Source organism: Rhamphochromis sp. 'chilingali' (genome assembly GCF_963969265.1).
Source record: "Rhamphochromis sp. 'chilingali' genome assembly, chromosome: 1".
Lineage (NCBI taxonomy): Eukaryota > Metazoa > Chordata > Actinopteri > Cichliformes > Cichlidae > Rhamphochromis > Rhamphochromis sp. 'chilingali'.
Genome location: NC_137929.1, coordinates 70,993,586 through 71,005,995, shown reverse-complemented (window position 1 = coordinate 71,005,995; position 12,410 = coordinate 70,993,586). Strand labels below are relative to the sequence as shown.

The 12,410-nt window shown below is 45.5% G+C and overlaps 1 protein-coding gene across 1 annotated transcript in view; it reads left to right on the top strand.

Moving 5' to 3' along the window:
- The window catches only part of LOC308396824 (alpha-2-macroglobulin-like), a 49,890-nt gene that overhangs the window by 16,723 nt on the left and 20,757 nt on the right, over positions 1-12,410 (top strand). Inside the window, exons 10-14 of the mRNA XM_080882422.1 lie at positions 1,566-1,675; positions 1,772-1,939; positions 2,174-2,401; positions 11,935-11,998; positions 12,093-12,238. Coding sequence (XP_080738548.1) covers positions 1,566-1,675; positions 1,772-1,939; positions 2,174-2,401; positions 11,935-11,998; positions 12,093-12,238 — 716 coding nt within the window. The remainder of the gene's footprint in view (positions 1-1,565; positions 1,676-1,771; positions 1,940-2,173; positions 2,402-11,934; positions 11,999-12,092; positions 12,239-12,410) is intronic.

The following is a 12,410-nucleotide window of genomic DNA, read 5'->3' as shown; positions in this document are numbered from 1 at the left end:
CTGTTTTCAACCCTTTTAAACTACTTCAAACTACTGTGATCTCTAGTTTTCACTTAATAAGGGATTATTAAGTTCTTCCTGATATGGGTGGTGCTGCAGATGCGGCTGCAGGAGTGAGTGATGGTTTACTAAAAGGATTGTGGGAACTGCACAGTGTCTCGTCTTCTGGTTTTACTAAACTGGCAGTTGAGTTCTGTTCTTCTGACTGTTTATATTTTGTTTTCTTAAATCTCTCAGTTTACAGACACTGTTTTTGTCCGGCGTCTGGACTTTTCTTTTCTCACCACTGCTCGTCAGGAGTGAGTTTTAATTTCACTTGCTTGATTACCCATCTTATTTATGTATTTACTTATTTTTGTTTAAGTAATATATACACAATACAGCTGCTATCACCTTCGCTGGTATTAGAGACGAGAGTGGTTGCTCACACGCCCTTCTACTTTCGGACTATTTCCAAAAGCGGTGTGAACTTTACGAGACGGAACTCGACCGTTCTCTCAACTCACCAGCACGTCAGTGAATAGCAGTAAAAGAAAAACACAGTAGGAGCAGCTCAGTCTCTTATTGGACCGTGAAAATTCAGCTTGCTCCATTAATTAAAACAATACACACACACACACACACATTCACAGCTTCGACGCGCGCGACCGGAACCCTTATAATAAGGGGAGCTCCCAGAGCTACTTACTCCCTAGACCCAGTCTAGACCCAGCTGGGGGAGCTACCCAGAGCTCCAAAGCTACCAGTCGACGAGCTTCCAAAGCTTCCAGTCGACGAGCTACGCTACCAGTCGACGAGCTCCCAGAGCTACCAGTCGACGAGCTACTTCCGCTATTTTAAATTCCCTGAATTCAAAATGCGCTTTTACGCAAGATTGTGTCAGTGTGTCTGTATCTACCTGGTCGGTGTCGCCGGGTCTGGTCCACCTCGATCGGGTCCCACCACCGTGGGTCGCTTTCTAAGACGTTGGCCAAGACCCGAATTTAACGCTCTTGGTCTTTTTCCACACACCTGGTGTGTGGGCTGTCGACAGGCGAACAACGTGGACTGGTCACGGAGATGGGACACGATGGAGGTGATCCGGCTGTCGAAGGACCAAGAAATGTTGGGGGAAAACTCTGTAAAAGATCCAGGAGAAATAAAGACACAATGAGACAAAGTTACTTTCTTTATCAAACGTGTACACGGGTGAGCTGCTAAGAACAACTCACACCATGCACAGTGGCTTGGTAATTTTTATAGGAAAGACAGTGAGAACAGGATAAGAAAATACAAAACAAATAAAATAAACAACTCCATATGTGGCGCTAGTCTCGTCAGCAGAGAGCTGGGAGAAGGCTGTGAGAGATAAAACAATCTAAAACAATATGTCCCAAAACAGTATGTCTTTGCTGAGAAAGTCTAAAAAGATAATTCTAATCTAACCATAGGCAAAGGGCAGACAAAAGGCATCTTTGTACATTTAAAAGAAGGTAAAGAAACATAGAATCATTTTTCCTGTAACAGATGTGTATTTAACCAAAAAGGGATTCACAGGATTGTAACATGAAAGTTTTTACATTCAGGTGTTTCACTCCCTCAAGAGAAGAGAGTCACGATTTCTTACGTCCTTGGAAAAGTGTCTTTCATTAACGTGCCCAAGGTTTGGGAACGGGGATCTAATGTGGAAGGAAAAGTAAGCCTAACATGTTGTTTTCAGCTCAGTTTGTCGTACAAAGCACATTTAAATTGTTTGTATTTTCCATTGATAGAGCATTGTGTTATTCAACAGGTCAGAGCAGTGTACCACAATAATACACCAGTTTGTGACGCACCGGTCTACCTGTTCACGGGACAAATGTGGCAACCACGCTCACTACAAAATCTGACAACTGACAGCAACGGTGTGGCCTCATTTTCTTTCAGCACTGATAACTTTGACCAGGATATCCAACTCCATGTGAGCTGACACACTGAAACAATGTGTAATTTAATGCAGCCATGACAGCAGCATGAAGCCACAATTGGTTTGTGACAGGCTGCAAATGTCCAAATACCTCCCACAGTAATAAGCTGCAATCCTGAAACAGTTTATGACTCATCTTCCTCCACCTTTGCCCTGCTTATAAAGCCTCGTTGACCAATGTTATTTGTAGATCAAGTTTTTAAATTTTTGTTTCCTATCCCCAACTAGGCAAGCCTGACACCAACAGTGGGCTACCCAGGATACAAAACTGCATACTATGACAGGGGATTTCACACATTATCCATGTCCCAGCCGTCTTCTCCTGATATTAAAACAATCAGCTCTCTAGAGGTACAGAAGAAGGATAAACCAGTGTCCTGTGATGCAGAAGAAGACGTATCAGTAAACTACACTATAGTGGGAGAGTCTCCGGGGTCTGTGGATGTCATTTATCTGGTGAGTTATCTCTGGGTTTACTACAAAGTTGAACATGACCAGACTTTTTGTGTGTTTGCTAAAAAAGTACTGTTGTAATGCCCATCATGACTGAAGAAGAAACTTTCAGTCCATCATGAGAATCCAGCAGCTTCGATCTGTTTCAGCCTAAATACCTGATCCAGCCCAAACTATATGCTTTAGCAAAAAGGAAAACTAGGGAGGGCGTCTGTCTCGTGAATCACAGACTTCATGTTTTGTCCCTCATTATTTTCTGTCAGCTTTGTCACGGCTGGCAGCAGTCGTGTTGTGGAATGAAAGGAGGACCCAAAATGCGGCAGTGACTGATGATTCGAGTGACGTTTATTTACAAGGTGGCAGTGGCAGAAACAGGCAACGAAGCGTGAGAAATTACTAACGGAAACCTAAACTGGGAGAAACTAAAGAGCAAACCTGAAATCTTAACGAAACGGAGAGCAGAGCAGAGAGACGCAGACTAAGGAACAGGATACCAAGAAACACAGACGAGCCGACAACGAACACTGGAGGACACAAGCTGAACACAATGACAGACAGACACAGACCTTCAGAACAAAACAGGAAATCTAGAACCCAAACCGGACACAAGGGGGGAGGACACAGAATAACTAGAACAGAGGAAAATAATCATAAAACACAAAATGCTGGGTCAACGACCCAGCACCATGACAGTACCCCCCCTCCAAGGGCTGGCTCCAGACAGCCCAAAACAAAAACAGACGACCAACCCAGGGCGGGCGGCGGGGGGTCCAGGACGGAGGGACCAAAACCAAACAAAAAACAAGCTCCAGTGATCCAAAAGAATTGTCCAAAACACAACACACACTGGAGTCCCTGAACAGGGTCCCAAAACATAGTTCAGGAGGCCATCCCGGAGGCTGACCACTCAGGAGCCTAGAACAGTTCATCTCCGGGGGCCGACCATGTGGAACGCAGTGGTGGCGACGGGGAAACAGTTCAGGCGGCCGACCGTGCGGACGGCAATGGGGAAACAGTTCAGGCAGCCGACCGTGCGGACGGCAACGGTGGCGGTGACACAAGTCCGGAGGCCGGCCGCGCGGAAGGTAGTGGTGGCGTTCGGGAGGTCGTCCATAGTGGCGATGACGCCCAACAAGCGGCCTGGCAGATGATCGCCAATGTTGAGGCGGCAGTTTGGGACCCAAAGGCTGCGTGGCCCCCGCAGCACCAGGTGAGACGGAGGCTGGACCAGGCAACGCTGAGGATGCTGAAGCTGGACCAGGCAACGGCGTGGGTGAAGCTGAAGCTGGACCAGGCGAGGATGATGAGGCTGCAGCCGGCGAGGATGATGAGGCTGCGGCTGGACGGGCTCCTCGGGCCCTCCAGCTGACGAGGAAGGAAGCTGGCTAGGTTCCCCTGAACCTCCAGCTGACGAGTCTTGGGGCTGGACGGGCTCCTCGGGCCCTCCAGCTGACGAGACTTGGGGCTGGACGGGCTCCTCGGGCCCTCCAGCTGACGAGACTTGGGGCTGGACGGACTCCTCGGGCCCTCCAGCTGACAAGGCAGGAAGCTGGACGGGCTCCTCGGGCCCTCCAGCTGACAAGGCAGGAAGCTGGACGGGCTCCTCGGGCCCTCCAGCCGACGAGGCAGGAAGCTGGCTAGGTTCTCCTGAACCTCCAGCTGACGAGTCTTGGGGCTGGACGGGCTCCTCGGGCCCTCCAGCTGACGAGTCTTGGGGCTGGACGGGCTCCTCGGGCCCTCCAGCTGACGAGGCAGAAAGCTGGACGGGCTCCTCGGGCCCTCCAGCCGACGAGGCAGGAAGCTGGCTAGGTTCTCCGGGCCCTCAAGCCGACGAGTCTTGGGGCTGGACGGGCTCCTCGGGCCCTCCAGCTGACGAGTCTTGGGGCTGGACGGGCTCCTCGGGCCCTCCAGCTGACGAGACTTGGGGCTGGACGGGCTCCTCGGGCCCTCCAGCTGACGAGGCAGGAAGCTGGACGGGCTCCTCGGGCCCTCCAGCCGACGAGGCAGGAAGCTGGCTAGGTTCTCCTGAACCTCAAGCTGACGAGTCTTGGGGCTGGACGGGCTCCTCGGGCCCTCCAGCTGACGAGTCTTGGGGCTGGACGGGCTCCTCGGGCCCTCCAGAAGACTAGGCAGGAAGCTGGACAGGCTCTTCGGGCCCTCCAGCTGACGAGGCAGGAAGCTGGACGGGCTCCACGGGCCCCCCAGCTGACGAGGAAGGAAGCTGGACGGGCTCCTTGGGCCCTCCAGCTGATGAGGCCGGAAGCTGGACGGGCTCCTTGGGCCCCCCCAGCGAAAACCGTCTCAGAACCAGTGGGCACTGGAGCCCCTGGCACACACAGGACAGAACCAGCAGGTGCACGGGCCTCTGGCAGTAACAGAACAGGACCAGCAGGCACGGTGGCCTCTGGCAAACACAAAGCAGACTGCAGCTGCACAGAGCATTGACTCAGCTCAGGCAGCCACAGCCGGGTGCAGTCCTCAGCTGGCTTCTTAACCTCCAGGGGTCCAGAGTCGGCTGGGGGCTGAAACCCAGCCTCTGGGGAGGCCCTGGGGTGCGTCACAGTCTCTGAACTGGCCAGCTTTTGAGGACTGATTACAATATTGTGTGGTTTGTCTCTCTGCTTAAAATGAACAGATGAAAAATTGTTCTTTGGCAAACGGAGTGTTTTAAATATTTAGGCATAAATTTACCGAAAGATCTTACAAAACTATTCGAACAGAACTACCTACCCTTATACAAAAAAATAAAGGAAGATATAGTAAGATGGAATTTAATTCCTTTCTTTAGTTTTAATTCAAGAATTGATTCTATTAAAATGAATGTATTGCCAAGATTTTTGTATCTATTTCAAACCCTACCAATAGAGATTAACCAAAGTCAATTTAATGAGTGGGATAAAATGTTATCTAGATATATATGGCAAGGTAAAAGACCAAGGGTTCGCCTTAAAACACTACAGCTGGCTAAGCAAAAGGGAGGATGGGGCCTCCCTGACCTCAGATATTATTATTTTGCAGCGCAGATGAGAGCAATAATATGCTGGTGTAACCAATCATACACTGCCCAATGGAAAACCATTGAGGAACAAATGCTGTCTATACCTATTCAGGCAACTCTAGCTGACAATAACTTACAAACCTATATAAAAAATACTGATAACATGTGGGTGAAAAGGACCCTTAAAACATGGAGAACTATTATAAAGGAATATAAACTCGAGACCAATATTACAGTTCTTAAATGGTGTGCTTACGACTCAGAGTTCAAACCTAATGAACTGGATTCTAGATTCAAGGACTGGACAGGTAAGGGCATAACAGCCCTGTGCAGTATAATGAAGGATGGAAAATTGTTCAGCTTTGACACGCTTAGAAAAACATTTTCATTAGAAAAAGAAGACTTCTATCGATATCTGCAGTTAAGGCACTATGCCGACACGAAGATGAGAAACGTAACAATGATAAACACACGCTTGATGGAACTGTTTATAAAAAGCTATAACTCAGAAACTATTGATAGAATTGTATCATGTCTCTATAAGGGTCTAATGGATTTGAAACCACATTCGACTTCATATATTAGAACAAAATGGGAGAAGGAAGGAGGGATAAAAATATTAGAGGAAGAATGGACGGCAATATGGAGATATCAGTGGATGTGTACCAGCTCACAAAAGTGGAGGGAATTTGGCTGGAAGTGCCTAATTAGATACTTTATAACACCTTCTCAGAAGTCTCATTATGATGATAACCCCCCTGCTTGTTGGAGGAACTGTGGAAATCAAAGTGCAAATCATTACCATATTTTCTGGGACTGCTCAATCTTGAGGGATTATTGGAGAGAAATACATAATGCCTTACAGGATATCTTTAAACGTGAAATACCTCTCGAGAGTAAGACTATGTTCTTTGGATATATACCTCAGGAATGGCCTAAATATGATAAACATTTAATAAATATTTTATTGGTGGCCTGTAAAAAGAATATCACCAGAAAATGGTTATCCCCAGAGAGCCCAAACATAAGTACATGGATGGAAATCACAATGGAAATTTATAACATGGAAAAGATAACAGCTTCTGTTAACCACAAGCTGGAGAAATTTACATCATATTGGGAAAACTGGGTTAAATATATCACGCCTCATAGGCCAGATTTTACTATTACAAACCAATAATTATGATGTATGTATATATATTTATAGGATCACCCCATACCAACACATCCGTGTTTTTTTGTTTTTGTTTTTGTTTTTTTGTTTCTTTTTTTTTTTTTTTTTTCTCTCTTTCTTAGGTTTGTTAGTTTTGTTTTTTGCTTTTTGATTTTCGGATTATGTGATGGTTTCAATTACTTTTATCGTTGTAAGTATTCTTCCCTTATGACTTGGATGTAAATTAAAATACTATTTCAGTATTTAAGGCAGAAAACCTAAGTATGAAGAATGCTTACATGATGTACATACTGTGAATGCCTGCTTTTGAAACCTTAATAAAAATATGAATTTAAAAAAAAAAAAAAGAAAAATTGTTCTTTTCGGGTTGGATTGACTTAGCTTGTTGTACAGGAGGAGTAGGTGAAGATGATGGCTGAATAGGTGGCTGAGCTGATGATAAGGCTGATGAGTCTTCTACCAACTGAGCTACTGACTGGGCTATGGGCTGTAACATAGTTTGTAGTAAGTCTGGCTGTGACTGTAACTGAGCTATGGGTAGTGAAGCTGAATGGGGTGGAGGTGACGGCTGGGCTGCTAACTGAGCTACTGGCTGGGCAGCTAACTGAGCTACTGGCTGGGATGCTAACTCAAAAAACACAGCCCCGGTATAAACAGTCACAAGGTCTGGCGAAACAGAAAGAGTGTCTTTTCTACTCACCACAGCCGGCAACACAGAACTCTCGGGGCCCGGCTGTGGCAATGGGCGTCGGCAGTGTGAATGTCGCTTCCTTCTCGGAGACAGCTCCGACCGGCCGGGTAATTCTACATCCGGCGGGCCGGGCCGCAGATTCCCCGGCGGGCAGTGCAAAACATTCACCACCGGGCTGGGTCGGGAAGCGGTAGCGGCTGGAGGGTGAAGGTGCAGTTCTTTTAGAATGAAGTCCTGTGCGAGCGGGTGAAGAGAGTCCAGTAGCCAGGGGTGAGTAGAAATTAGCTGCTGTAGCCTGGCTTCTACAGCGCGGTGAAATTCCTCTCCCTCACGTTCAAGCCACAGGTTAACCTGTCACGGGTAATGGGGAAATACGGACTCAGTCGCGGAGCTCTGGATGCGAAGCAAACAGTGCATTTATTTACAGTGCTCAAAAACAGTCTCAAAACACAAAGCGAAGTACAAAAATTCAACGGTGATCATCTCCAAATTCCCAGTGGTGTGCAGGTGAGTCTCCCAAGTGATTATCCGAGTGTGTTTCTCCTCCGAGAGCTTAATCCAGCGGGCTCCTTCTCTCCAACCTTCTGCTCCGTATCACTTCCTCCTACAAACGAGTGACAACAACAGGTGAGACAGGGTAGCCGGCTAAGGCTATGTTACAAGTAACAAACACTCTTTACTACCGAGCTTCCAGTACAATCCAGCGTCGGCTGCCATCCGGACACACAGTTAAATACCTCAGTCCACAACGAAGGATGATCAGTGACAGCTGGGTGGCAAATTAGGTGCAGGTGTATCAGCCACTGGGTGGAGGAGGAGAGAGAAGCACACACATACACACACAGGCAGGTCGCCCCGGGAAGGACTGTCCGACCATGACATAACCAACCTCGAAATGGAGTCAATCAATTCCTCCCGAAACTCCTGGGAAGGTGCGGTTGCTGCTGGGTCCATGTTTGGTCGGCTCGTACTGTCACGGCTGGCACCAGTCGTGTTGTGGAATGAAAGGAGGACCCAAAATGCAGCAGTGACTGATGATACGAGTGACGTTTATTTACAAGGTGGCAGTGGCAGAAACAGGCAACGAAGCGTGAGAAATTACTAACGGAAACCTAAACTGGGAGAAACTAAAGAGCAAACCTGAAATCTTAACGAAACGGAGAGCAGAGCAGAGAGACGCAGACTAAGGAACAGGATACCAAGAAACACAGACGAGCCGACAACGAACACAGACCGACACCCACTAAATATACACACACAAGATAATCGGGTAATCACACACAGGAGGGAAGAACAGCTGAACCCAACACACATGAGGACTGGAGCAGACAAGCTGAACACAATGACAGACAGACACAGACCTTCAGAACAAAACAGGAAATCTAGAACCCGAACCGGACACAAGGGGGGAGGACACAGAATAACTAGAACAGAGGAAAATAATCATAAAACACAAAACGCTGGGTCAACGACCCAGCACCATGACAAGCTTAGTAATTAGCCTCAGTGTTTGGTCCTTTGTTCATGATATCCTTAGTTTTCTCTCTCTGTTAAGTATTTATATTCTTTGGCCTTCGTAGATTTAGTCATTTCTGTTCTCAGTTAATCATGCTTTCCCTGTGTTTCCCCTACACTTTTCAAGTCTCGTCTTTTAGTGACTCCACGTTTAGTTATTTTCTGTTTTATTTTTCTAATCCTTTGTTTTGTGCATCTTAGGATTCTCAGGATTTGTATGTGTAAAAAGAATTTATGTGTGCATAAAAAAGAATTTGTGTACGTGAGAAACTCTGCACTCAAGTTTCAAGTTACAAGTACAAATTTTGACCGTATTTTTCTTCCTTTCATCTGATTGGCCAATGTCCTGTCATATAGTTAGGGCTGGACCAGGTGACCCTGAATCCTCCCTTAGTTATGCTGCAATAGACGTAGGCTGCCGGGGGATTCCCATGATGCATTGAGTTTTTCCTTTCCAGTCACCTTTCTCACTCACTATGTGTTAACAGACCTCTCTGCATTGAATCATACCTGTTATTAATCTTATTGTAGGGTCTACCTTACAATAGAAAGCACCTTGATGTGACAGTTTTATTGATTTTTGTTGGCCTTTTTTGCGCTCCATCTCATCCCAAACCATCTCCTTTGAGTTTAAGTCAGGTGACTGTGGAGGCTAGGCCATCACTCTCCTTCTTGGTCAAACAGCACTCACACAGCCTGGAGGTGTGTTTGGGGTCATTGTGCTGTTGGAAAATAGATGATGCAATGGCATGTGGCTGCAGGATGCTGTGGTAGCCATGCTGGTTCAGTGTGCCTTCAGTTTTGAATAAATCCCCAACAGTGTCACCAGCAAAGCCCCCCCCCCCACACACACATACACACTATCACACCTCCTCCTCCATGCTTCACAGTGGGAACCATGCATGCAGAGACCATCCATTCACCTTTTCTCTGTCGCACAAAGACACGTCAGGTGGAGCCAAAGATCTCAACTTTGGACTAATGAGACCAAAGCACAGATTTCCACTGGTCTAATGTCCATTCCTTGTGTTTCTTGGCTGAATCGTAACATAAACGAATCACTCACTCACTCACTCACCCCCTCCCTCCTGGCTCACAGCTTCTTCTTCTGCTTGGTTGGCAACCAATGTTAAGGCGCATTACCGCCCCCTGGCTCACAGCTCAGTGGACATTTAGATGAGAAAATATATATTTAACACGTGAGGAAAATACTAATAAAATAAAATAAAAATAAATAAAATAAATGTTACCTTTAGAAATCTTTTTTTTTGCTCTTTTTTGCTCTATAAAAATGGTTGTTTTTCTTTTTCAATCACTTATCTTACCTGTAGGATTTACTAAAAAATGGAAACAAATTAAGTTTGAGTGAAAATGTAAATTTTTTGCACTCTCTGGTCAACTGACTCAGTGACTCAAATGACTCAAAACACCCGATTCACTTTGGTGAGTGACTCACTAAAACTCGATTCAGCAAAAAGAATCAAATTTACCATCACTACCTGCTAGTGGAACTCTGTGTGGCATTTATCTGGACTCTAATCTGAGCTGCTGTTAACTTGTGATTTCTAAGGCTGGTGACTCTGATGAATTTATCCTCAGCAGAGGTGACCCTTGGCCTTCCTTTCCTGGGGCGGTCCGCATGTGAGCCAGTTTCATCGTAGCACTTGATGGTTTTTGTGACTGCACCTGGGGACACATTCAAATATGAATTCTAACAGTTGTGTCAGCTGTTCTGTCAGCTGTGTACCAACCTGACTTCTGCACAAAACAACTGATGGTCCCAACCCCATTAAGAAGGCAGGAGATTCCACCAATTGACACTGATAAGGCTCACCTGTGAGGTGAAACACGTCAGGCGAGGGTTTGCAGCACTGTTGTGCAGCAAAGTTGTGTACAGGGCTTTGAGTGCTCAGAAAGAGTAGAAAAGCGCTATATAAGAACCAGTCCATTTACCATTACCATTCACTGCCAGTAAAGCAAAGGGCAGCTACTCTGAGGACTCTAAAACATAAAACATATTTAGAGATATTTATATACTTTTCTTTGCTTCAGTATGCATCTACATTGTAGAAAGTATTAAAATAAAAATTAAAAAAACACTGAATGAGAAGGTGTGTCAAAACTTTTAACTGGTAGTGTATATCCACCAGTGTTGGTCAAGTTACTTGAAAAAAGTAATCAGTAACTAATTACTGATTGCTTCCCCCCAAAAGTAATTAATTACTTAGTTACTTAGTTACTTTTTAAAAACACGATTTACAACCTGAAGAGGTGATAAAGCGATAGATCTTTCAGCCCAATTCTACTTTTTCTACATAATCCATCATACAAAATGTAATCAAATGGAAAAGTCTCTTTTTAAAACTTGTTTTATTATTTTTAATCTTTTAACTTCATGCATCAAGCAAAAATTTAATTATATGCAACATTCTCTGACTGGAAGAAATTAGTTTAACATTTAAACCTATTTTCTGCACATTCCAGCACATAAAATAAAATATTTTTTGTGTTTACACTCAGTCTTTCAAATAGATGCAAGTAAAACACAGCAGAAAATAAATAAAGTCAAAGACTCAGCGGTCCTGTTGCTCTATTTTCACCTGTAAAGCAGGAGCGGGGTAGGCGGAGGTTTACCCTGGTGCAGGTGTGCCGCGGCGGTCAGTTAAAGAATCCGCGAGTTTCTCTGTGAGTTTCCCATTACGTCGTAGCTACTCGGTGCTTGTTTGGAAGTTTAGGGGTTTTTTCGCTGTAAAAAGAAGTTTTCTTCCCACGCACAGCGGACACTAATGTTTTTGTCACTTTTTACGGAATCAAACTCAAAGTAAGGTCAGTACTTCCATGCTTTAAACGCTGCACGCTCATACTCTCTCTGCACTCCATATATGATCCACTGTTGATCTGCACACAGCTGTTGTCACGAACGTCGCACTCGCTTACGTCACTGTCGTGAGACATTCTCGCAAAAAATCACGGTTTTAATAACGCAGTAACGCAGCGTTCCTACGGGAAAGTAACGGTAATCTAATTACCGATTTTGCAATAGTAATCCCTTACTTTACTTGAAAAAAGTAATCAGATTACGCGTCACTGCCCATCTCTGATGTCCACAGATATCAGTGCTAGTTCATTCTTGTTTTTAAATGATTTCTGTCTTCCAGGTGTTGTCCAGAGGAGCAGTCACCATGCAAGGACAAACACAGGTTGAAGTGCAAGATAGATCAGGTAAAATTTCCATATTTCCACAAATGCCACAGCCAAGCATTGGCGTTGGTCTGTTTTGTTGATCTGTGGATGCATGTTTGGACCTGTGTTTCAGTGAATGAGGGCCAGGTGTCCTTTAAAGTCAGAGTGTCTCCTGAGATGGCTCCAGAGTTCCAGGTTGTGGCTTATGCCGTCCTGCCAAGTGAGGATGTAATTGCCCACAGTGCTGACTTCTCTACTGAGAAATGCTTCAGCAACAAGGTGAGTGTAATTCTAGAGGTGTGCTGTGTGTTTGGTGTCTGCAGTCATGCCATGTCGTTCAAATCAAAGTCAAATTCAGTTGGCTAAATCACCTGAGGATTTCTAGCATCAGTAAATGGACTGGTTGTTGCACAGCTGTTTCTACTCTACCTGAGGACTCAAATTGCTTCTT